We start from the raw sequence: 26,351 nt of genomic DNA, 5'->3' as shown, positions 1-26,351 counted from the left end.
AAAAGTGACAACTTATTTTAGAAAGTGCATTTTCTCTCAGATTTTCCAGTTTAGAGGTTTAAATATTTTACATTAAAAAAGATGGCATGCTGTGCGACAGACATACAGGACATTTTATATGTTTAAACTCAAACTAATGGACTATATATATATCACTAGTTTTAAAAAAATCAAAATGTAAAGTTTTCATTTTTACAATGTAATACTTTTCCTAGTATTGTTTCAAAGAAGTCACACAGATAGATCACAGTATCCTAATTTAAATTTTGTTTTATAGACATGGATGCCAGTCTAACCGATGATGATAGGGTTACGTTATTAGCCAGACAACTCAAATGAGATACATATGGTGAAAACCTCTCATAAGGAATGTCATTAATTCTATCTTTACAGACAAATACATTGTAAAAACAAAGGACAACTCCACTAATAGGTAGAATATACAAGAGCAAGTAACCAGAATTTTTCAAGGTATAATATAGAAGCCTGAGGGGGAAAATGTATATATTCACTCTGTATATAGGAAGCACTTAGTCATTTGTAATTAATGAAACATACCTGGCTTAAAATGTGGTAAAGAATGAACTCCAGGCCACGTGTCCTCATTTGGCGTTCCAAGAACCTAGTGGAGAGCAGGAAATTGTGGAAACAGACTTATTATTTCCAAAGCACTCAAAATTCTCCAGTGTAGAAAACAGTACACTGCGTATGATGAAACTCTGGATTTTTTTTCCATGATCGTGTGCCAGGGATTTTATTTCAGCAAAAACAAACCCCAAACTAAAAGCTAAAGAGCCACCCAAGATGAATGTCTGTGTTTTAACACATGCAGCTGAATGCAGGCAGTGAAATCTGCTGCATTTTGTCAACTCCAAACTTAATAAGTAGGCTTAGGATGCCAGCGATAAGCTGTCATTTCCATGGAAATGAATCAAGCGTGTCCCTCATGATTCTTGCATGAGCTTTTGTCCTTTACTCCAGCATCAGATGTCTCATCATTTAGCAGTTCTACGCATTCTGTCATTTCGTCCCCCACATCCTCTGTCTGAGAATCATGATGTTTCAAAGAAGCAGGACAAACAGCTTGGGATGCTCATTCTCGATGACCCACACCACTCATTTCAGGTAACATCTTTATGTGGCTTAGAATTTCCCCATCCCCCCATACTGTCCTCCCTCTACACTCTTTCTTCATCCACATTTTCGCCTTCTTTCCCCATTTCCTTTTGTACCACCACGATGTTTGATCTGGTTGAAGGAATTAAAAGGCAACTGCAGTTCACATAGAACGGGGTTCACCCCATGCGAACACCCAGGTCTACTACAGGTTGCTGTTACAGTCCGTGGTCATGGTAACTCACCAGTCGAGAACAGTGGAGCTGGAGGGTTAAGAGCCCAGACCCTGGAAACAGACTCCGTGGGTTCAAATCCTTGCTCCCCTACTTACTAGTCATGTGACCATGGGCAAGAAATAACCTCACTGATGTTCCTCATTGAACTGAGCTTTCAATTCCCTCCTTTGTAAACTGGGGGTGATAACAGCACCCCCCTCCCTTGTGGTGAGAACACTACCTGGCAGGAGTAAGCACTATGTAAGTATTAGATATTATTCAAAGTGCCCCTAGAAAACAGGCTCAGGTCAGGGCGGCACTGGCCACGTGGCAGAGTCTGGTGCCCCATGCCACACGGAACTCAAACTATGATGGACCAACACGCACAGTGCAACAGGTGAGAAAGGGCAACAGATAAAGCCAGAAGCTGGGAAAAGAGGAGGAATGGCAGATACCACGGGAGGGAATGAAGCAAATTCATTTTATCTGAGCATTAGCAGGCAATGCTGTGCAATAAGGAAATGCAGAGCTTTGATGATTTGTGTGTTTATTTACTAGGGGGACGGGGCCCTCATATCAGAGGGGCAAACACGCAGTGTTTCCCTCACGGCTTCCTACTCTGGTGAGTCGGGATTAAATACAGGTATGAGGTTCCCCGCTGGGTTCTGGGATGAGATAATACCATTCTTTTCAAGTGTAACCGATTAATTTTGCAAGCACAATCAACAGTAACAGTAACCTTACACAAGGAAGGCCACCCTACGGATGGGCTGGGTGGGAGGTGGGCAGACAGGGAGAGGGCTGGGGAAGGGGGTTGTAAGACAGGAAAGGAGGTGGAGACACTGTTTGACAGGAGCTACTGCAGTAACAGTGTCTGCAAAAGGCATTTCCTCCTTCTTTTCACTAATTCTGATGATTATTTCAAGGCAGGGAGACAACCAGGCTTGCGAGCAGCACACATAGCTCATTGGAGGAATGCTCCCCTTTGAGCTTCCACTAAAATCTGCATGAAGGACGGGAAGGACTTGAGCAACTAAAGGGAGAAACTTTCGGCTCAAAATCACGACTTGATCACAATCAATCCAACACATATGACACACACCCTCTGAAGGTGTTATAAACCACAGCAAGTCCAGCCAGAACTTGAACCTCGTTCTTTCACTCCTAGTAAAGGTACGGTTGTGACCCTAACGGTACATGTCTCTACAATGTTTGTGTCAGCAAAATGCAAAGAAATGTATAAGTAGAATGCATAGAAAATGCGTAAGTCTTATTTTGAGTTATTGTAACGCCGACTGATGAGACTCCACACCTCAGATTCTCCTGCCTACAACTCCTGGGCCATTTGCACAAGAAATACAATGTGGGTAGAAAGTGGGCAAAGGAAAAGAAGTATTAAAAATCAGCCTTTCTTCCTGTGGAAGCCTTTTTGGGAAGGCAATCTGGGTTAAATGCATGGTTAGAGATGACAGGCTACTTGTGCCCAGCAGAAAGTGGGTGTACGTTGTCTCTGACAGATTTTCATTTCTATTAATTGACTAAGACATTCCACAACCAGGACAGGTTTAGGTTAGAAAAAGAGGTATTCCCTAAAAGTGAAAACTAATCTTTTGCAAATAAAACAGGGCAGAAGAAAATAGCACCACCGACCTTTCGAAGGTGGTCCCACGTCTGTAAATAGGCAGGTTGATAACATCTGAGGAGGCTTTCAGTCTTAAAGTGATAGGCATGCTATGATACGTTAAAACGTCTTCTACAAGGTCACTCAAGAAGCTTCACCTGACACCTGTGCCCGTGGCTGGTACGTCTCCCTGTTCCTTTATTGATCCATGTCTTCATTGGGCTAACATTTGTTGTGTTCATCACAGAAGATGGAAGGATGAGATGGGGGCTCTGCCTGGAGGTGCTCCCACTCTGAGGCAGATGGGGGGGGGCAGCGATGGGCTGCCTTCAACACAAATGCTTCCTCAGAAGTGTGGGGAGAAGGAGCTGAGAGCCCAAAGTGGAGGTGTGCCTGAGGTTCCCTGGGGCCAAGGGAGAACAGCTGCATGGCAGAGGGGACACTGAGTAATAGCTGGCCAAGTACAGAGAAGGGAGACGGGGGTGGGGGTGGGTAGTGACAGCAGAGAACTCTGGTTAGAAGGAAGGGCTATATCAAAATACTTTCAGTTCTCCAAATTCTCTTGCTCATGCCCCCATACCTTCTCACAGTGGTTTCCTCTTCTGGAATGCCCTGCCCACGACTGGCCAGGTTAACTCCTACTTTATTTTCTAGCTTCAGCTCCTGAGCCACCCTTTCCTGAAAGACTTTCTGGTCCAAGTTACACGCTGTGATCCTCATAATCTCTGATGGCTTTGTACAGGATTCCTACAGGACCGACGCATGGCCTTACAATTGTTAGATTACTGGTCTGTCTCCGCACTGCACCGTAGACCTCCGAGTGGAGACTGCGGTGTTCGTATCTTTAGATCCCTAGTGCCTACACCAAATACGCCTGACACCAAATATGCACTCAGTACATGTTGACTGAATGAGCAAGTGGCGTGTCTGGGTTATAGCGTGTAGTGTCACTGGATTGTTGGCTGGGTTATGGAAGGGGAGGCTAAGGCCAGGGAATGAATAAATGGGGACTGCACTTTGTCTCAGGTTTTCTCAGCCTACAGGTCACATGACCCCGAGAGACTGTAAATTTCAGTGTTCATATCAGCATTTTTCTAAGATGAATAGAACAGGTAATATCAGAAGGTAATATACATGTTAAAGATACATGTTGTTTTATGAAACTTTTATTCACCTTACATCTGTGTGAGTATATGTATATGAGTGCTTTATGAGTTATGATGTATTTCTTGGGGCGCCTGGGTGGCTCAGTTGGTTAAGCGTCTGCGTTCGGCTCAGGTCATGATCTCAGGGTCCTAGGATGGAGTCCTGCATCGGGCTCCTTGCTTCTCCCTCTGCTCCTCCCCCTGCTTGTGCTCTCTAATAAGTAAATAAAATCTTTAAAAAATCAAAATGTATTTCTTACCATTTAAGAGCCATTTTATAGGCAATAAGAAATTATTAGCTAAAAATCAAGAATGTAGGTGATAAAGCAAATTTGGGGGCTGAGGGCAATGAGTTTAATCCTAGATCTACTGAATGGGAGAAAGGCCTGCAGATCAAGATGGGGGGGGCGTGTCAAGAGCAGCGGGAAATACAGATACACATCTCAGGAGAGGGATTAAAGTCCAGAAAAACATTTGGAACTCTTTAGCCTATTTATGGTAATAGAAAGCAAATGCCAAAACACAAGCTACAAAATGGTCTCACTTCCCTATACTCATGCATACACAGTTTCCAGAAGGGTGTCTCTGTGACTTCCTGGACTTAAAAGCATCTGTTAAGAAAAACAAGGGATGATCTCACCTTCTCAGTAGAGGTTTACACTGCCTGACCCTGATGAACTAGGATTTAAGGACCCCAGACGTAACTCTTCTGGGCTTACTTCCACACTGACGGGTAATGATCCCACCCACCGTGTCAGCCTCTGTGATGAGCAGAGGAAGACACTCAGAAAAAGAGGGTCTCTCTGCTGAAACATCTACTTTACCACAAACAAAGAGCGGATTCTAAACTTCTAAAGCTCAGAGCTCAAGAACTAGTGCTTGTCAGAAATATTTACTTACCTTTCCAAATTACTAACAGTTGCACGAATTCTCATATTTCCCTGTCAGATCCCAGGTCTGCTAAAAATGAGTCTGTAGGCTTTTCCTGAAGAATGCCCACAGTTTAAACAGAACAAGGGCTGCTAATAGTTTTCCTGGGTCAAAGGGTCAGAGGAGTCTCTCACAGAGACTCCAGCGCAGAGGAACTCGGGCCTATCAAATGCAGATAAAACTGGCTCACATGGGTATGTACTAAACCAGTGATGTGCAACGTGCTGGGTTCCCACTTTAGGTTTTTCGGTTTTATGAGGTGGGCATTCTGGGGCAGTGCTGGGTGATTTCAAGCTGACTTAGCAACGAATCCAAGGAAATGGAGAACAACCAGGTAACTCTGATGATTTTTACACCACAACTCTGAAAGTCCACACATACAACACACATCTTTAAAATCCTAATTGCTTCACAACTGTACTACTTTGGGTTCTGGAAGATTCTTTATGATTCCTCAGGGAGAAGTCCTAAATGCAGCTTGTGAAGAAGCTCGGCAGAACTGGGCTTGGCTGTCACACACTGCACTCTGGAACAGGTGCTATAGAGTTCAAAGATGAGCCACAGAAAAGCAGAACTTCCTAACTTCTCCTGCCTGTGTGCACTCTATCCAGAAAAACAGTTCTCAAGTGGGTGGAGCTGGAATTCAAAACCAGCTTGGTCTGACTAGAAAGACTGTGCTCTTAAGAGCGGCACGATTTCGCTCCCAGGAGGATCAGAAAGGGCAGCTGTGGGGCTCAGATGGTGTTAAATGATTCACCGCCAACTGGGAAGGCCATAGACAAGAAACTGGAGGTGGCTTCAGCCAACAGCCAGCAAGACTCAAGGCCCTCAGTCTAATGGCTCACAAGAAGCTGAATGTTGTCAACAACCGCATGATTTGGAAGCGGATCCTTCCCTAGCCCAACCTCGTAAAAGACTGAAGGCCAGCTGAACACCTTGATTGCAGCCCTGGGAGAACCTGAAGCAGAGCACCAGCTAAGCCATGCCTGGATACCTGACCCACAGGCACTGTGAGATGATAAATGTATGCGAAGTTGCTAAGTTTGTGGGGCGCCTGAGTGGCTCAGTCGGTTAAGTGTCTGCCTTGGGCTCAAGTCATGATGCCAGGGCCCTGGGATCGAGTCCCACATCGGGCTCCCTGCTCAGCGGGGAGTCTGCTTCTCTCTCTCCCTCTGCCGCTCCCCCCACTCGTGCTTGCTCGCTCTCTCAAATAAACGGATAAAATCTTTAAAAAATAAGTTGCTAGGTCTGTGGTAATACTGTTACACAGCAATAAACAACTAATGCAGATTACATCACTGAATCATACTAGTCAGAACACGTCTGGATTGCTGTGCCAGTACCAGGTGCTGCCTGTGGAGAGGGACAAAAATAAACAGTCTTCTACAGGATGTCCCCAGAAAGGCGGTGGTGGGCCCACGTCCCAAGAGGTGGTCTACCCTCAATGAAAAGCAATGGTGTGGGACATCACCTCGAACAGATGAAGTACAGCAATGTCACTGGGGGGACTGACTTATGCTGTGAGGAGTCGGATGGAAAACAAGGGCCAATGGGTTAAGATATTAATGTGCAACAGAGAAGGGCATTCTAAGTACAAGAGCTGTATAAACTGGAATGGCAGCCCTATGAGGTTTAATCGCAGCTAAGGGTTGGACTGTACCATATTTTGCAGTCAGATATTATAAGGATCGAATTCTGCCTCCACTGACACAAGGGTCATCTGTGGTAAAATTCTGACATAATACAACAGATAGTTTATATGACAGGATGAGGTCCTGCATTTGCATCTACCTTTGTTTATATTTGGCCATCATTATAACTTACTGGATAGATAAGGAGGAGTGAGCTGATAAGGAAAAGGGTATGATTAGATGAAGGAGGGCAGAGAAGATATGGATGAAAGCTTTCTTTCCCCATTTTCTAAAGTATGTCTTAATATTAATTATTTTGCAGGGAACCAGCACAATCAATGGCTGATATCAGAATCTTTTCTGGTAGCATGATAAGCAAATATATACATGTATGTGGTGTATATATACACATGTATATTATGTGTGTGTATGTATATACACCACACATATAGTTCCTCTCTTCCACCATTCCCTAGGCTTTACCTACAATGCCACTAGATAAGGGTTAGAGTGTCTGCACTATTCATTTTTGGCAATGGCCAATGGCATACAGGTTGCATATGGGATCAGAAAAGCAGCTCTAAGATGCTATGATTCCAGGTTGGTTGTGTTCCAGAGTCCAGAACAAGCAGTGAGATTCTGCAGAGCAGCGACCGTTACTGAGAAGGGCCAGCAGGGGGAGCCACCACACTGAGAAAATGAAAAGCTGCCTGGGACTTCAGAAGCTGCTTCAATATTTAATCAGTGGCTCAACTGCTGGATTAAAAGAGATGGTGTTTCCAAAATATTGTACAGTTTTCAACAGGGCAAGGGTTCAGATGGGAAGGAACCAAAATTAAAGGACAGCTCTTTGCGTTTTACTTAAAGTGAATTCAATTCACCCGCTAGAAGGTAAAGGTCTAGTTTAGTGGCATCTGGCTGCACATGGGAATCATCTGGGAGGCGGTTAAAAAAAAAAAAACAGGTTAAAAAACACACTAAGGAGTGGGACCCACCCCAGTGATTCTGATTTAACTGGTCCGAGCTGCAGCCTAGGTATGTGGAACTTTCTAAAGCTCTCTGGTGATTCTAATGTCACTAAGGGCTGGGACTGATTGGCCCAATCTAACCAGGCGATCTCTTAGAGGCCCTCAGTTTAGATGGTTTATAGATTTTTTTTTTAAGTCTTCGGCCTGGATCCAAAGGGCCACAAACAGCAGGTAAGTGAACAAAACAAGCAGTTGGCTGTTAGAGAAATTAGAAGGTAACTAAAGAATAAATCTGAAACTACTCTAGAAAATGCTCTTCACTGGCAAATTCTGCACCGAGCACAGCTCATTTAAAATGTTTTCCTCCAATAAAATATTCATTCTTTCCCTTCCCCCCTCTCTCCTACTGTTTCTCTCCCGTCTCCCTAAACCCTGACTCCCTCATCGATTGCACTCTCATCTCAGTGGCTTTTCTCTTCTTTTCCCTGGGCCATGTTGCTGGGGCTCAGCCTCAGCCGGTCAGTCCCCGCAGTGCGCTGTGGGAGCCGCGGTCAAGGGCGCTAACGTGCGCCAGTCAGGAACCCGAGGGTGGAGGCTGCGGAGGCCGGAGGAAGGCAATGTTGCCAAGCAGATGCCACACAGCGAGGCTGACTGAAGCAGGGGCATGGAATGTGGAAAAATGAACCCAGGGGGCGGGACCTGGAGGCAGGAGCACCAGATGCTGGAGGCTTGCTTCTCAAAATGTGGTCCATGAACTAGCAGCATCAGCATCACCTGCAGAAGGCAGCGTGGCTCCACTCCCCGGCTGATGCATCAGAATCTATAATTCAACAAGAACCCCAGGTGATCCATATCAGCACCGAAGCGTGAGAAACGCTGCTTTAAAGAACACATTCTAACTGGATTTTTCAACCTAAAAAGCACAGGAAGTAGAGAGGAAATTCTGGTCACAGGCACCTTCATCCAGAGCATGTAGGTATATTTGTTCAAGTAGCATTTGGAAAGGGCAGGGGGTTGTGGGCAATTTCCAGTTCAGTGGTGCGGGCACCTCGTATCAGGAGCCACCGCAGATGACAATGATTGCATGAGTCTGGCTCGGCGTTCTATGCCTCCGAGCTCATCCCCCACACAGCTCTCCTGTCCTCACTTGAATAGTCTCAAAGTCTAGGTGTTTCTTATGGCAAGAGGCTTCGAATCATTTCTGGAAACAGGCAAGACACAATAATCCACTGATGCTCTTAACTTCAGCTGCAAACTTGAGGCCAATGAAAATTCTAGGACACAGACACATACACATGTCTGTGTCACATATGACACATACCATAGGCCCAAATTGATCACCGTTTTCTTTTTCTCGAATGAAAGTGGTGTTCCTATCTACTGAGCATCACCTGCGTGCAAAGCAATGTGCTAATTATCGGGAGACACAAAGATGCAAAACTATAACTTCTGCCTTCAAAAATGTAGCTTTTTAAATATTCATTTTTATATTAAAATTAAAAATGACAAAGCTACGGAACTGGCTTGCAACACTGTGAAACTTTGCATCCTTGAGCATGTTTTAGAAAATTAATTTCCTTCAAGAATATGTGAAAGCTAATGTATTCGTTTCCTGTCAGTGCTGTAACAATAATCACAACCTTGCTGACTTAAAACATCAGAACTTTAATTCTCTTGAAGTTCTGGAGTCAGCAACTGGAAATCATTTTCATTGGGCTGAAATCCAGGTGTCTATGGGGTTACCTTCCCTTCCAGGCTTTAGGATAGAGTCCATTTCTTGCCTCTCCCAGCTCCCGGGGGCTAAGGGGGTTCCCTTGGTTTGTGGCTGAATCACTCCAATTTCCGCCTCCACCCCTACACTGACTTCTGTATCAAACCTCCTCTCTTACAAAGACGCTGATGACTGCATTTAGGGTCCATCCGGATAATCCAGGATAATCTCCCTATCTCAAGATCCTTAACCTAATCCCATCTGTAAAAACCTATTTTCCAAATAAGGTAAAATTACAGGTCCAGAGATTTAGCGTCTAATATTTTTGGTGTTCTTTATTCAGCCTACTACAGAGTAAAATTACCATTTACAAAATATTATTAATACATGATACTCAAAATGGATATTTTATGCATCCAAAACATGAAATAAACAGAAATATCCACTTGCAGCAATAATAACCTCACCGAAGCTGCTTTACTGTTTGCAATTTCACACCTATTATTTCATGAGTTGCGATCAGCCCAATAAAGTAGGACAGTATTAGCGACTTCGCTGATGAGAAAACTATACTGCAAAGAAGGGCGACCTGGTCAGGTGCCCTAGGAGAGAAAAACAGACCAGGACACAGCCTGGATTTTCGTCTGGTGCCCTTCCCACCTCAACACTCAGATGCCAGCACTTTATTAAGAGGACTGTTAATTCACCTCAGTTGACTTCCAAACCAGTTTACGGCTGCAAGACCAGCAAAGACCGACAGGCCGAAGCTGAGCGGTCCGCTGAGCAACCTCACCAGCTAAGGCCTGTCGTGCCTCCGCTGACCTCCCGGGCACACTTAGATTGGTTTCAGAGTCAAAGATACTCCCATTATAGCTATTTACTAAGAAAGCTGATTTTGTCATTCCTTCTTATTCCAACCTGACAAATGTAACAGAAAAGAGGATGTATTTAATTTTTTTTTTCTTTTTCTTTTTCTTCAACCTAGTACACAGAGTTTTGTTTCCATTAACAGAATAAGCACCTATGAGCTCACCACCTCGGACAAGAACTGGGTTATTTAACAACAGCCACATCTAATCCTATAGCTCAGGCCCCATGCGATCACCCAGCCATGCCCACCTGAAGCAAGCTCCATCCTGATTCATGTTCATTATTCTCTATCCTTTGTTTTTATATAATTTTATTGTCCTTATAAAGATTATAAAGTATTTTTAATTATTTCATATTTTATATTCAGGATACAAGGCTGTAGCTAATCTTTTGGAATTTTTTTTCCACTTTATATTGCTAAGATTCATCCACACTCTCGTGTGACTATAATGTTAATGGAATGATATTCATCCACTTTCTCACTGATGAGCATTTGTGTTGTTTACCAGTTTCTGCCCAAGAGTCAGAAAACTCCATTACGTAAAAATGGCAAGTGAGAGCTTAGTAGGGGTCTTATTTTCCCTTTATGACTATAAAATTCCATAAAGCAAAAATTAAATATCGGCACCTAAAATGGAGTTGTGTTCTCATAGTTTGAGAGCTGCTTGGGACTCACAAAATATTTTCCCAAAGACATGATTCTCTACATGGTGGCTGATGCACGAAAGGCTAGTATTATCCGTAACAAACCAAAAAACACTACAGAGCCAAACCAGCCCGGACAACAGCCTTTCTGATCCAAATGCAGCCAGTGTGGAAGTCACACCTCTCTTCCAGCGAGCAGGACAGGGAACCAGTCCCCAAGACTCGTCAAACTCTAGGCTGAGGCAGCAATACCAGTCCAGAGAGATAGAATGGGCTGGCCTGAGGCTTCCGAGCCCAGGCAGATGCTGGGATGGAGATCGAGGCCAAGCACAGAAAAGGGAGCTGTGTGACTTGGGAGCAGTGACAGACACTCCAGTGGAATAGGGAAGAGGTGGTCAGAAAGTGAATCATTTCCTCTGCGTTTTTAGCACGGTTAATGGGGAACAGCAGTCGGGTGGACTCTGAGGCTTGCCCGCAGGGTGTCTCTGCCAGGTGACCGGCTTGGATGTTCTTTCTCCCCTTTACTACGTGTTTACTTCTTTCATGGAGACACCTAGTTGCGCTTAGAGTGGGGCAGGGGAGAGAGCCCCTGGAAGTGGTGGAGGGCTTGGAAAGGAGGCAGCCCCTCTCCTGTGTTGTTGTGTCTGTGGTGCTGGGGAGGAGGAGGGAGAGCAGGACAAAGCCTCACCCGCCCCGCCGGGAGTAAGGGATGTGCTTGTATTCGAAGTATGTAGGTCAGAGCCTGCCTACCAAAGGCAATCTATACATTTACCTGTTCCAAAAAGAGATGCTGTTATTTTTAGAGCTTTGAATGGGGTATGCAGGAAGGTGTGAGTTACAACGAAACCTCTGCTAAGTTTACTGGCAGGAAGGCTGTTAAAAAATTTAGGTCAAGATATTTCTATAGAGCGTGCTACAGCTGCAATATTTTATTACAGTTTTTGCAACTGTATATATACTAGTTAACTATAATTAACTGGGGTTTAACTATATAACTATACAATTTAACTATTTAAACTATAATTTAACCATAATTTCAACATGTGTCTATTATTACATATTGATCCCTAGAAAGTTATTGGGAACTCATTGTTGCCAATGGTTGTGTCAGAAGCTAGGATACAGCTATGGAAAAGTCGGTCCCCGATAAAGGGTGATGTTCATGATAACAAGCTCTAGGTCCACGGGTCCCTCCCGCTCCCACTCTCTTGGTGACTGGCATGCAATTATCACAGACTTCCACCTACAAATGGGCTACTTATTCCTGACAGATTCAGTGTGGGTCAAGAACTGGCATTTAGAATACCAATGCCAAAATTTGGTATCTATAATCTAAAATTAGTAAATTACTTAGAGTTGAAAATGAGGTATCATCTCAGGAATTTTGGCTGCCACTCAAGTTCTGATAACGTTGGATCTTCCTGACAACCACGGGTACACCAAGACAGCTGGAGTTCTGCAATTATCTGGACAACACTGAGCTACGGGTTCATCTCCCATGTTATAACCCCATGGTTGTAAATTTCAATGGCTGTTATTCTTAAGTTTAAATTGTAAACTGGTGTTAATTTAGCCTCATCAGCACCAGCTTAGATTATTGTGAGTTATCTGGTTAAGTTCACATTACATTTCAATGCACTTATGCATCAATGCTATACTGGGCCAATCAGTCTCCAATAATTAGAAATAATGAAAGTTATGCACTGTGGGTTACATATGAATCAGCTAAGAAATTAATGCTAAAGCAGAGAGATACTTGAATTCCTCCTCACCCCTTAATCAGTTTTTTCAAACACTTAGTGCTAGAAGTGCCACCCCCCCCACTTATTTGTTGAAATCCTAACCCCAAAGTGATGGTATTTGGAAGTGGGGTCTTTGGGAGGTAAGTGGGATTAGATTAGGTCAGGAGGATGAGGCCCTGATGATGAGAATTTAGGTCCCATACAAAAAGAGGAAGAGACACAGGATCTCTTTTTGTGCACATTCTGACAAAAGCCATGTAAAGGCATAATCAGGAAAAGGGCCCTCACCCGGAATCTAACCATGCCGGCACCCTGATCTTGAACTTCCAGCTTCCAGAACTGTGAGAAATAAATGTTTACTGTTACAGCCACCCAGCCTACTGCATTCTGTTATAGTAGCCAGCACTGACTGAGACACTGATACTTAGTGCTAACTCCACAATTAAATAGCAAAGGGTAGCACTGGTAAGCCAAGAGCTCTTAGGCCTAAGTGTCGCAAGGAAAAGAAAGGCTGAACCTGTCCTACAGGTATTCCAAGTGAGAAACACACAAACTCTTAATGTATCCTGCATCACAGTTTGGACTGAGAGTTGATAATGCTCAGAGGGGTTGGGGGGAGGAAGCTTCAGCATATGGAAATATGAAATGTGATCTAATAAATAATAAACCCTAAATGGGGATCCCTGATTTATATAGAGATACACGAATGGTGTTTGGAACAGGCTGAGCGACTTCCAAGGGTCACACAGCAAATGGTGACTGGTGGGGGGAGGGGAGAAGGGACGGTCTCTGGACTCTAGAGATCTAATGGACTCCCATTAGATTATACCATGAAAGTAATTTAAACACATATGATGACCTTGACCATGAATTTTATCCCCGTGTGAAAGACAAAATGGAGATTAAAAACCTTAGACAAATCGGGTTGGACCAGCAATGGGTATTTCTTTCTATCTTCCATCAAACTTCTGTAAGACAATCCTGTCTTGTTGTTTCTTAAGAAGTTGTTTTCACCTGGATTACCAACACGTCAAAAAACATTGCCAGGATAGTTTATTATTTTCAGTAAAGGACAGAGTCTCCCAAAAGCTGGGGGTCTGGATGTCGACATGATGTGGCCTCCTACACAGCTGAAGCTGTCAGCTCTTCTGGTCTCTCCAGAAGGCAACATCTCATCCATCACTCCCTCTCCGCCATGCCCCCCATTCTCCCACTAACAGGCTGCCGGGGACAAAGGACAGTCTTACAAGCCTGCCTGTCAACAAACGGGAGCAAAAGGCCAGTCCAACAAAGGCGCAGAGTCTTCTAATGACCACGTTCACTAAAAAGGCAGGTAACAGTCCGTTCAAAGAGCTCACCTAGATGGTTCAAGATTCATCCACGTCTGCCTTACTGCTCCTTATCATTAAAATAGGCTTACAGTGCAACAAGTTGAAGAACAGAGATGGAGGATGGTGGGCATTTCTGAAAGATAAAACAAATTAGGAATTTTGGCCCATGGCACTGCTGCCTAGAGTCCTAGGCGACTCATTCTTTTAAGTATATATACAACTCAAAAAGGAAGAAAATGCTCCCGGCCACTCTTCTTTTCCAGCATTGCTTTAAAGACAGTGTACTGGCAGGTCGCTCAGAGTCTTAATCGCACAAGGTTGTCCTTGGTAGACGCATTTTCAGACTACACTGCACTTTACAAACAGAGCCATTATGTCTTTCTTTTGCCCACTAGCCTTGTCAGAAGGAGGCAGCGGCCATACGATCAAGGTCATCCACAGTCCTCTAAAAGATGAGACCTGAGTCCAAGAACCAGAACCATCATCTTCAGCACTTTCTCATCCCATGTACCACACTTGCATAAGTACAATTTAAGAGACCGAAGTCATAAAACTCATTGTCTTCTACTAAGTTATTCACTGTGTAAGCTTTAAACCACCTCCTACTTGAACTGGTGAGCTGGGTTTCCCCAAGATGTCACTGAAAATTTACTTTTCTATCTTTGGACAATCCCTTGGTAGAAACCCATCTCCTCCTTAATTTATGGGCTGTTCTGTCGCTGACTTCAGAATTAAAGAGATCTGAACAAAGTGACAGGTACAGCTGTGGTACAGTGTAAGGCAATCCAGTTTTGTGACAGTATGTTCATAACAGATAACAGAATCTGATTCTCTTATTAACATGTACTATGAAAAGTTCCATTACTAGATAAGACACAAACATTTTGAAAACACATAGACCCTCCCATCCCTGGCCAAGAAGACCTCACTTTTTAAAGATGATGCCAGTGGTGATATAACTGAGCAAACAAAACACCTCAAGACGTATATCCACAATTCTTAAATTACTTTAAAATCATTCAACACTATTTGCATTTGAGGCCAGGCTGGACTGTGCCTGAGGGGAGGGTAGAAAACTCCTAGCTGGCTGGGTAGAAAGAATGTTCATGGGTGTAGACTTCAGCAGCACATATATGGAAGATGAGAACATTAAGTACTCAGGTTGCTAAGAAACTAGGAAGAGGTGTTCAGAGAGTCCTAGAAACTGGGAGTGTAATTCTAATATGATGAGGGAACTCATTACTTCCTATCCCTGATAACCTCTGTGTGTTATATTTTTTACTCCATTTACCTCTGAAGACAGTAAATAATCACATCACATACAAGACAACCCACCATATGGAATTAGCTTCACTAATTAGCTATACTTCTCATTGATTAACAGACTGTCCACCAGATCTGAGTTTGGGTTTTGGTCGGGCATTCACATAACAACCACATGATCTTGGTAGGCACAATGATAAGAGTGTGGCCTCTAGGGGCGCCTGGGTGGCTCAGATGGTTAAGCGTCTGCCTTTAGCTCAGGTCATGATCCCAGGGTCCTGGGATCGAGTCCCATGTTGGGCTCCTGGCTCAGTGGGGAGCCTGCTTCTCCCTCTCCCTCTGCCTCTCCCCCTGCTCATGCTCTCTCTCCCTCTCTCTATTTCTGTGTCTCAAATGAATAAATAAAATCTTTAAAAAAAAAAGGGTGTGGCCTCTGAAATCAATCTATCTGCACTCAAATCCCAATTGGGTGAAATATTCCGAATGCTGTAATTTAACCTCTTTTATTCTAGTTAACTTCCCCGTGCTTCAGTTTCTTCTTTGGTAAAATGGGTATAACAAAGAATACCTACCTCTTTGTGTTCTTGGTCAGGGGATTAAATAAGGTAATACATGCAAAGTACTTAGCATACCACGTGCCATAGTGACAGTGAATGTCGGCTGCCATGATTATCATCATCATCATCATAATCATTACCCTTCTGATGTGTGGCTTAGCTTCTTTTAGACACACTTTTCTGCTACGGTTAGAAATAACAATAACACCTATTTCACAACATGGTGAGAGTTAAATGAGGTAATGCATAAAAAATAATTACCATGGTGGTTTGTTAGTTAATAGTAATAGTAGTGGTAGTAGTAATAATAATTTACTTATTCCCCATTGTTAGACTTTTCTATTCAGAAATCTTTGTGTCCTGGTGACTATTTAGCAACTTTGAAAAACCTAGTTTCTAAGCCAAATGATATGACTATTTTAAATTTTTTTCTAATGTATTCTGTAGAATCATCACATCAGTTTATACTGTCATCAGGATTGTGAGAGCTCTTATTTAGTTTTGCCAAGAGGAGGAATGATCCTTTTCAAAAATCTTCCCTGAATGATGATCAGTGTTGGTGAGGCTGTGGAAGTCAGCTGGGTGGGAAGATCATCTCCACCACCATGAAAACCAACAAAAATCACACTTCCATTCTATGATACTATAATACAGGAAGCGGATTCATGGGGTAAACGCATTTGTCATGAAAACGGTGACTCATGCATACTGATAAATGAATGAGCCTCGATAAGGACATCGTATTCCACTGGGTGAGAAGATGGTGCCATGATGTGAAAAATACAACCTCATGGAGTACGCTGTGTCCTCAATAGGACAAGGGGATCAGTAAAAACCACAGTTCACATACTCCCAGCAAAAAACCAGGTGTTAGCACTTCTGAAGGATTCAGTGGTTTCATTTGATGAAAAATGTCTACTTCGAGGGCTTAAAATATTGATGCCCCAAAGAGTTCTTCCTTACTGCCACACAGCATCAGTCTTAAAACAGATCATGGGGACAGACTCCAGAGGCCAAAGGACTAAGTTAAGAGGCCATTCTTCTTAAGAGGCCACATATCAGTCCAGAAAAAGCTGACAAGCTTTTTAAAAAATACAACGGGAACAAATTGAAAGAGACTCATTCCAGTCATTTTCGTTTCATCTTGAACACAAATTAAAAAAAAAAGTTGCTAATAAAAATATAATACATAAGTCTGTGTGTCTTATAGTAACTAGATGCCCATATCTGGTCTGCATGGATAAAAATTCCAGTACAAACCCCAGAGATCTCTTATGACCTAAATAATGGTAACATATTTGCCTCTGGAAGGTGAAACCTCGTGCTGGGGTACCAGGGTATGAGACATATTTCTATTTCTTACCATTTTATACTGTTTGAGGTTTTTTTTTCTTAAATCATGCATGTTTTAATTATTTAAAAAATTCATGATAACTATGTAAATAAATACATACATAAAATGCATTGGGACATTTGGTCATATCTGTGGACATTTCTTGGGAATCACAAGCAGGGAGGGCTTGCCACTGGTATTCAGTGGATAGAGACCAGGCTGTTAAACAGCCTATAATGCAGAGGACAGCCCCCTGTGACAAAGAATATCCAGCTCAAAAGGGCAGTGGTGCTGCTCTTGAGAAATCCTGCTCTAAATGATGGACTTTTCCATAGAGAATGTAAACACTCAGAGTATGAATTACATCAACAACTACTAGAGTGGTCCCTTGGCTCGTCATCACTCCAGACAGAGTATATCAACCAAAGAGACAGGACATGGAGTTGGTCTGTAGACTGAATGCCCCCCACTCACAAGCACTTTCCTGCCTGGAAAGGAGCAGCTTTCATCAGTGGCTCTTGGCAGGGGAAGCAGTCACAGCAAGACCTGGACCCTTCCTGTTGCCTCAAGGTGTCTTGGAGAGATGACCATAAGGCCCTCTCTTTATGGCCTGTGTGGGAGGCAGAGGGCAATTAGGAGCTGCATTGCTCCAGTCACTCACGTTTCAACAAGTCTGATTAAAAGCCATTCACACAAACGTCTCAAATATAGAACTAGCACCTATATTCAAACCGTTCCGTTATAATCCAATGGCGTCATCCAGTGGTCTATTTGAGACCACAGGCTTCAATTAATTTAGGGGACCATATGGTGACCCCAGGAAGAAAGTTTCTGACACAGAAATATTTGCTTAGAAGGCCTGTGTCCTCCCTCAAAGAGTCCTCATCAAGGCAACCCACAAAACTTCAAATAATGAAGTACTTATGGAGGTTCCACTGATGGCAACATAGTGGAAGAATGACTCTTGCCTCCTTGGACCATACAGTCTATTTAGATTAAATTCAACTTGTCCCGATATTATGCTTTCCTTTCTTTTTTTAAATCAGTAGATTTCTTATCCTCGCTTAGACTAGTGTATTACGACAAAATCATTAAACGTTTGAACTAGAAGGGATCTTCAAAGTCACCTAACAAAATGCTCACATTTTACAGATAAGAAAAATAGGTACTCATATAGAGATTTCTCTGTAATCAGTATTGTTCTAAGTGATTTACTTCTGTTAATTCCTTTAATCCTCAAAACCACCTGATGATGTAGATCTATCATCACCCCCATTTTACCAATGAGGAGACTGAGGCACGGCGGGGTTCAGTTTGCCGTATTTCTGGCAGTCAGAATGCTGAGGTGGCCGTCCATTAACCCTGCCCTTGGGTAAACCTCTCCCACTGAATGCAGGCCGACACTGACTTACTTCTAGTCCCTGGTATGTGACAATGGTGAAGGGAGAGTCACCGCCATGGTTATGTTATGTTATATGTTATGTTATGTTACGTTATGTTACGTTATGTAAGACTGTCTTGGTAGAGTTAGACTGGAGGGAGAGCAGAATGGAGAGAGATTCTCCCAGTGGCCTTGAAGAAGCAAGCTGCCATGTTGTGAGGGCAACTGCAAGGAAACCACAGCCCCCAGCTCACAGCCAGAAAGTGAGGACATCTTTCCTACTATGATCAGGAGCTGACTCCTGCCAACTATCACACGGGACTGAAAGAAGATTCCAAGCTCCAGAAAGGAGTACAGTCCAGCCAACACCCAGACTATAGCCTTGCGAGACCATGATCACAGCTAAGCGTGCCTGGATTCCCGACCCACACAAACTATGAGGTAATAAATGTATGTTGCTTGAGGGTACTATGTTTGTAGGAATTTGTTATGCAGCAATGGAAAAATGATAGACATGTCCAGGATCACAAGACAAGTAAAAAGGAAGAGCAGAATTCCCACTCTGATGGTCAGGCACCACTATCCACCCCCTTAACCACAAACACCAGACCACTAATAGTGGCAATCACTGGGGCAGAGAGAGGTGAATTATTTTACTTACCCTATGTAATCCTACTTCATTGCTTTTTACTTTTTACTCTGACACATTACACACTCATGATCGCATGTACATACACAAACATTATTTACTATATATCTCTAACTAGCATATGAGACCTGTATGGGCAAGGATTTCTCACAATTTTGTTCACTGTTAATAGTCCCATCGCCTAGAACAATGCCTGGCTCCAAGTAGACGGGAAAATTATTTTTTTAAAAGATTTTATTTTTAAGCAATCTCTACACCCAACATGGGGCCCAAACTCACACCCAGCCGAGATCCAGCATCTCACGCTCTACTGACTGAGCCAGCCAGGCACCCCTAGTAAAATCATCTGTTGAATGCCATGAATGAATGCAATCATTGAGAAGCTGAGGCTTGGAGACTTGCTCAAAGGTCCTCATTGGTTAGTGGCAAAGCCAGATGTGCTGATGGCCATTATTGATCTTGATTCTTCACTCCTTCCTATAGCTGCGCACTCTGCCATATGATTTTGCATATGTCTTTCTACAGCACGTTGCCTTGTTTGGCCAATGGAATGCGGCTGGACAGGAAAGGGGCAGTTGCAAACTTAGGAGGGAGAACATGTTTCCTTTCACCCTTCTTGCTCTTTTGCCATCACCAGAGAAAGGCATGCCCTGATGAGCCCGCTGGTCCAAGGAGAATGGAAAATATGTGGGGCCAACCTGGATTCAACCTGTAGACGATAAACTGTGCTTGGATCAGCCAACCCCAACGAACCCGGGAGCATTTGTGTAAGAATAAACAATTGGGGGCACCTGGGTGGCTCAGTCGTTAAGCATCTGCCTTCGGCTCAGGTCATGATCCCAGCGTCCTGGGATCGAGCCCCGCACTGGGCTCTCTGCTCCGTGGGGAGCCTGCTTCTCCCTCTCCTGCTCCCTCTGCTCGTGTTCCCTCCTTGCTGTGTCTCTCTCTGTCAAATAATAAATAAAATCTTAAAAAACAAAAACATTCGTTTGAAGCCACTGAATTTTGAGGTGGTTTGTTATATAGCATTAGGATAGGATAGGAAGAGTTCTTTGCAATACCCGAGGTCTTATTAACATGGAATTTCACAGCATGGGTGTTCTGGGGAAGAAAGCCCTAAGCAGTGAAGGAAGATACAATTAATGCTTTAATAGTCCTTTTGTTGACTATCAGATGCTTCGTAATCATTATGCTAAAAGCAGCTTTTAGGACGGAGCATACCAAAGATCATAATTCTGCTAAAATAACAAAACCAACACATAAATGCACTTCTGAAATTAAGGCATTACAAAAAAATTATACAAGATTAAAGGGAGAATGGAGGTGTGAATTGGAGCCAGGAGTTCAATAGCTAAGAAAGCCCAAGTCAATGTCGAGCTGACAATGGTTAATCATCTACTTTCAAGATCTGAAAAGACTAAAAAGGGTTTGAATTTTTGTAGCCTGCAGTATCTGGCTATACTTTAGAATACAGTATTATTGTCCATAATTCAGTCAAAATTGAAAATAGATCAAAGCTAGGTCTATTTGGTGTAATTTTCCCTGGGTAAGAGTATAGAAAGGGAGCCAAAGCTTAATATTACAGACATGAAAGAAGAAGTTCCAGGAAGCTATTAGGTGGATGGAGTTGTCCATTCACAGAGCTGAGCCAGCCCACCGGGGCTGATGCAGATGGCGTGAGTGCACGCAAGCTTAGCACGGAGGCGGCTACAGCTCTGCCAGTCTGCACAGCGAAGTTAGTCTGACTTATGGGGCCTACTCTATGCCAGGCTCTCTCTACTAGAAACTCTCTTTATATATTTTATCTTCAATTATCATAACGATCCTCACAAGTTAGGTACTCTTGTGTTCAGGACACGGACAAGGCTCAGAAAGGGAAGTCCACTGTATGAAGACAAACAGCATGTACATAGAGGATGAGAGGGAGCTCTGACCCCAAGGCCTAGGTTCTTTCTGCAACATCACGGCGCTTCTTGGGTTTCTGAACAAAGACAGCTTCCTCCCCTTTCTGTTTCTTCTTGCTTCTTTTATACAGAGGATTGCAAATTTATCTAGTCTGTATCATTAATGCCATGAATTTGCATAATAAATTCACTCAGTAATACCACTGTCCCCATGTCTCTGTTTAGGAAACACTGTCGTATTTGTTTGTTTACTGTTTGCCAGCACAACCTCTGGCTGATGCAAAGCCAACTGAATTTGGTTTCCTCCAAGCCCTGGAGCTGGATGAAGCTGGTTAGCAGCACCATGCTTTAGTTATGGAAATAATCTGGAAAGCTGGCTAGCTTTTGCACCCTGTTGGCCCTGTAATTCAAAACGCTCTGTTATCTCTGTGTACAGATTCACCTACTCACAGAACAAGAGCAGTAATAGAATACATTGGTTGTTGGCCATTCTAACAGAGCTCTTTGAAGGCAGAGCCCTTCCAGAAACGCTGACGCTCATCTATCATAAAGCACTACCCATTTACCTGGCTTATGTCCAGCACAAACAGGTACCTAAGCAGCTGAAGTGACAGCGACTTCACAGACCAAATAGCAATAAGAGCAACATACAGACCAAATGTCCAGCATTGGAGGGAGCATCACCAAGCATACACCCTACTGCTGGGCTGAAAGTTTACAGGAAAGCTGACCAGCAAATTAATTTCTCACTTTAAAAGGGCTCTTCTCTCTAAAAACATTAACTTTTGACTTTAAAAGATCGTTACGAAAATATCATATGCAAATAGCAAAATATTAAAAGTACAGGTGTAGACATAAAGTATGTAAGAGTATTCGATCAAATTGAGTCTGTTAGTCCAGCCCAGTCCTGAATCCTGTAGGAAAGTGCCATCTAGAAATGCTCTGTGCGCTACTACCTAGACACCATAACATGTCCATCTGTTCAGCCATTCGCTCTTCCTCCCACTAAGGGACACTCAGACCCATTTTGTACTTTGCCTTTTTTCTTTTACATATCTTGAAAATCTTTCCATATTGGAGAAAACAGTGGGGAATAAAGTCTTAGGTCAGTCTCTTTTGAGAAGTAGAATATATCTCACTAAGGACTATTAACTTCAGAGAAAACAGACCTGAGTCCTTAAACCATTTTTGCTCATTACAAATGGATTCCAGCAGATAAAGTGAAGAAAGGAGACATCACTGGGGACCCAAGAACAGACAAACAAGAGTCCCATAGGGACTCAGACTGCCTTCTTCTTTGATATAGGGATTGTGTTTCTGATTTCCCTTTCCTCTCTTTCTTACCAGGAACAATAGGCATATTGACGTTTGTGGGAGGCTTTCACAAAGGTCCCTTATAGGTCACTTTCTGTGCCTCTACAGTACTGGGCACATACGAAGTTACTACAGACAATGCTTTGTTTAGTTCTGTTTGAAAGTTTGACAGATGGAAAAAAAAAAAAAAGCCATTCACCCCCTCCCCCATTCTACCTATAGAATCTAGTTTCCAAAACCTTAAAACTTGGATGATGAATACAAAGGGCATCTAGCATACATAGTAACATAGGATGTACCGCAGTAGGGCCCGAGATAAACGATTTGTTATTCAGGTTTCAGAGGTACCCTGCAATTCTGCTTCTGACCTGGACTGCAAATCTCTCTACAAGTGCTCACTGAACATCTGATATGATAGCAGATTTGGTTAGGTGGGTTGAAAAGGAACAGAAAAAATGCACAACTCACATTTCAAAAGAAGTAACAGTCCAGGAGGGGCCATGTGGAAACATTATAGAATTAGAGAGAGTATAATCTATAAAGAGTATAAATTAATACATATAAACATCCATCTCGGTGACTGTACCATCTACGATAATGGCTTGATGGATTTTTAGCAATGCTTGAGAGCAAGTTTGGAATAGTCAGCCTTAAAAGTGAGCGATACACAAAATTCAGTACTAGAGGCCTGAAGGGCTGCCAAAAATCATGGTAAAATGAGAGGCATGTGTAAAAATATGACTGGTAGAGCGACACCTGGGTGGCTCAGTTGGTTAAGCGTCTGCCTTTGGCTCAGGTCATGATCCCGGGGTCCTGGGATCGAGTCCCGCATCGGGGTCCCTGCTCAGCGGGGGAGTCTGCTTCTCCCTCTCCCTCTGTTGCTCCCCCTGCTTGTGCTCTCTGTCTCTGTCTCTCTCTCTCTGACAAAAAAAAAAAAAAAAAGACTGGTAGAAGCATGCTAGAGTATGATGTTTTTTCCAGCAAACACATCAGGTTTCAAATACTGCCAAATTAAAATTCACAAGAGCAGAAGCTCTAACCTTTAGGCATGGTTCTGCAGATGAATATTTGGCCAGACGGCTGCTTTTTCCACAGGAAGAGCTCCCTGTGGCTCCAACCAGCATCCTCTGACGTGCTACCAGCAGGGATCTATTTAATGACGGTTAGGATAGGCATGTCTCAATTTAGGTCAGGAATCTATTTCTGAAAAGCCAAAGTTCTGCATGAAAATGCTAATTGACAGCCTATTTCCCAGTACTTATTTAGACACTTTATTTATATTTTTTTACTGAAGTATGGTTGACCCACAGTGTTACATTAATTTCAGGTGTTCAACATCGCAATCGGACACGTCTATACATTTCACTGTGCTCACTGCAAGTGTAGCCACCCTCCATCACCATGCACGGCTATTGCAATACCACTGACTGTATTTCCAGCTTCTTTAAATGGGAGAAATTTTGACATGCTACAGGTACCCAAGCCCCCACCAACTTCCTAAAATGTATTTAAAACCGAGTCATCTGCCAATATGTGTCACCATCATTTTAGGATACTTCCTGTAAAAGCAAACAAATGTTTTGCAGGATGTTCAAATGTATTTTTTATATACAAACACCTAACTGAGTCTTACCCACATTCTGTGAAGTAAGGGGTGGAAATTCTGGAACTAGAAAAAGAAAACGTTGTCAACTGGGAAAAGAAATGCTACTGGATGTATCTGCCATTATTGTGAGCAATGCTGGTTGCAGATGGCATAGAGGAGAAGCACTCACATTGTGAGTAAAGAGGAATTAGTAAAGGAAGAGCTCCCTGAGGCTGCGGACCCCATAGCAGCAGGGAATGCACAGAACACGGATAAGGGAGTGAAAAAAGCAGGGAGTGACTTGAGGAAGGAGTGATGGCCCAAGAAAAGAAAGAGGAATAAGAATGAGCTTGGTAAATAAAGGGGTTTGGTGAGGAGACCTACCAGATTTCATAAAAACAATGGGCAAGTGAGTTCGAGTAAGATAAGAAGGGATCAAAGTGTTGACACCTCACCTAATGCAGAAAGGCAAAAGCACAAATAGACTAAGGCAAAATCAAATGAAACACTACACAGAACATTTTTTTGTTAGGTGAAGACAGCACGCTGGAAGGGAGATATACTAAATAAAGATTAGTGACAGTGGATAGGGTTTTAAAAACTTAAGTCTTAAGGATTATGTGTTTTAATATGAATAAGAAACAAATCCAAGACTGAGAACGGAAAGGAACTGTCCCAGTTGCCCCAGTCAACAGTGAATCATTATAAATGGCTGGTTTATATAGCTGGACAAGTGGGTACTCAGGCACTAGCACCTGAGCCGGGCTGTCCCTTCACACATTCCAGGGCACACACCCCTGTGGAATGTGACACTCACATCTCAAAACAAATAAGTCTCTATAAGTAACAATAATGACAACTAACCCTCCTCATTGGTAGTAACTCAGCTTACTGACCATTTACCTATGGTAAGTTTGTTTAAAATAACAGTTTCTTTTATGCTCACAAAATCCAGATGCTTGGTTAGTATTACTGCCACTAATATATCACACTTAGCCTGCTGACAATAGATGGTTTTCTAAAAAGAGGAGGGGAAAAAAATTATTACCCTTGTATGCAATGGCGTATTTAATGCTATAGAGTTGGTAACATTTATAAAAAAATCTTGGAAAGAAAAACGTGGGCTAAACCATCATTCTAAGCATGATCTTATGTTTTGACTCCAAGAAAAGAATGAGAAATTCACAAAGTAATCTCTATTTCTGTTCCAGATTACCTTTGTGTTTCAGTTTTTCCATGTCAGTGGCGAAGTGTTAAATTACAAAAGAGAAAATCCCTGAGATATAAACTAATCTGAGGAAGCAAGGGAAGCCAAATAGTGGACAGCATAACATAAATGGAAGTTTGTTTTGCAGTTAAATTATGTTCTCTGCTTCCCTAAGCCCACCTATCTTCACATCAGGATAATGAGTATTACAACTTGGTTTACCTCATGTGTGACTTTAAAACTCAGGGCTAGACTACAATAAACTGAAGGCGAAGTTTAGTGATAGAGCCAGCAGAAAGACAAGAAACGTCATTTGGTGTGATGTTTTAAGGTTCTAATATCTTGACAACTAAAAAAATGTCATCAGCTTAAACACCAGAAGAGTTTATGTGTGATACTCTCAGCACATCTGTAACTATACAATAAAATTATGTCACCTACTTTCCAGTCCAATTTTCCAATTTTGAGTAGTTATTTCACTAGTCACACAGACTCATGCAGGGCTGAAAACACTCTAGCATTCTCTTCTTTGCAGAGCTAACCCTCTTTAGATTGAGTCTTAATTATATGTTACCTCAAATTAACTTTGTTATATAAAGTTTGTGATTATTATAGTTAGACACTAAGATTTTCCTGACTCAGAACCACCTTCTCTTACCTAAAGGTAAATCAAGGAGAAGAAGCAGGAATGAAAACACAAGGATAATGAGACTGTGCTCTAGAGAAAGATCTTTCCTTAAAAACACTGATACATTGATAGGATAAGAACCCGGGTTTCAACCAGATTGGAGTTATTTATGAAGAGCAGAAGCTGGAACATTCTCAATGTCAGAGTAACATTTGAAAAGAAAAAGAAAAAATGTCTCCTGTGGAAAATAACCTAGCAGTTTCCTTTGATGATTTCTAGAATGCCTTTCTTTAAACTTGACTCAGTTTTTGGGCTTATAAAATTTTGAGAGATGTAGGAAAAATAATAAAATATAAAGAAGTTCTAATAAATGGTAGAAGCAAGTAGATGTAAGCAAAGAATAATTTGCTGTCCAAAAGCAAGACTCAAAGTAGAAAGACAGTGAAAAATAGATTAGTTCAACAACAAATGATGTGCAGGCATCTATCTATCCATAGAAGAACAAATCAGGAGTCCTGCTAAGACCTCCCTGAGGGAGGCACTGGACAGGAACCTGGAAAGAGGAAATAAAGGGAGAAAAGGAAGAACGGAATTTAGGGGAACCC

At 42.6% G+C, this 26,351-nt stretch overlaps 1 protein-coding gene across 6 annotated transcripts in view; it reads right to left on the bottom strand.

Moving 5' to 3' along the window:
* Nucleotides 1-26,351, bottom strand: part of CDK14 (cyclin dependent kinase 14) — a 542,651-nt gene that overhangs the window by 149,811 nt on the left and 366,489 nt on the right. For 5 of the 6 annotated variants that reach the window (XR_012380203.1, XM_025872847.2, XM_073898780.1 and 2 more), the window contains one exon: nucleotides 559-622. Coding sequence is in view for 5 of the 6 variants with exons in the window: in XM_025872847.2 (XP_025728632.1) it covers nucleotides 559-622 (64 nt within the window). In the remaining variant the exon portion in view is untranslated. Of the gene's footprint in view, nucleotides 1-558; nucleotides 623-19,715; nucleotides 19,818-19,899; nucleotides 20,055-26,351 lie in introns of those variants that run through there. The other variant, XM_073898783.1, reaches the window with a different exon arrangement.

The sequence above is a fragment of the Callorhinus ursinus genome, unplaced genomic scaffold (genome assembly GCF_003265705.2).
Source record: "Callorhinus ursinus isolate GAN/ISIS: 27379988/994484 unplaced genomic scaffold, GSC_fseal_2.0 scaffold12, whole genome shotgun sequence".
Taxonomy (NCBI): domain Eukaryota; kingdom Metazoa; phylum Chordata; class Mammalia; order Carnivora; family Otariidae; genus Callorhinus; species Callorhinus ursinus.
Note: the sequence above shows the minus strand (reverse complement) of the source record. Positions and strands in the feature narration are given on the sequence as shown.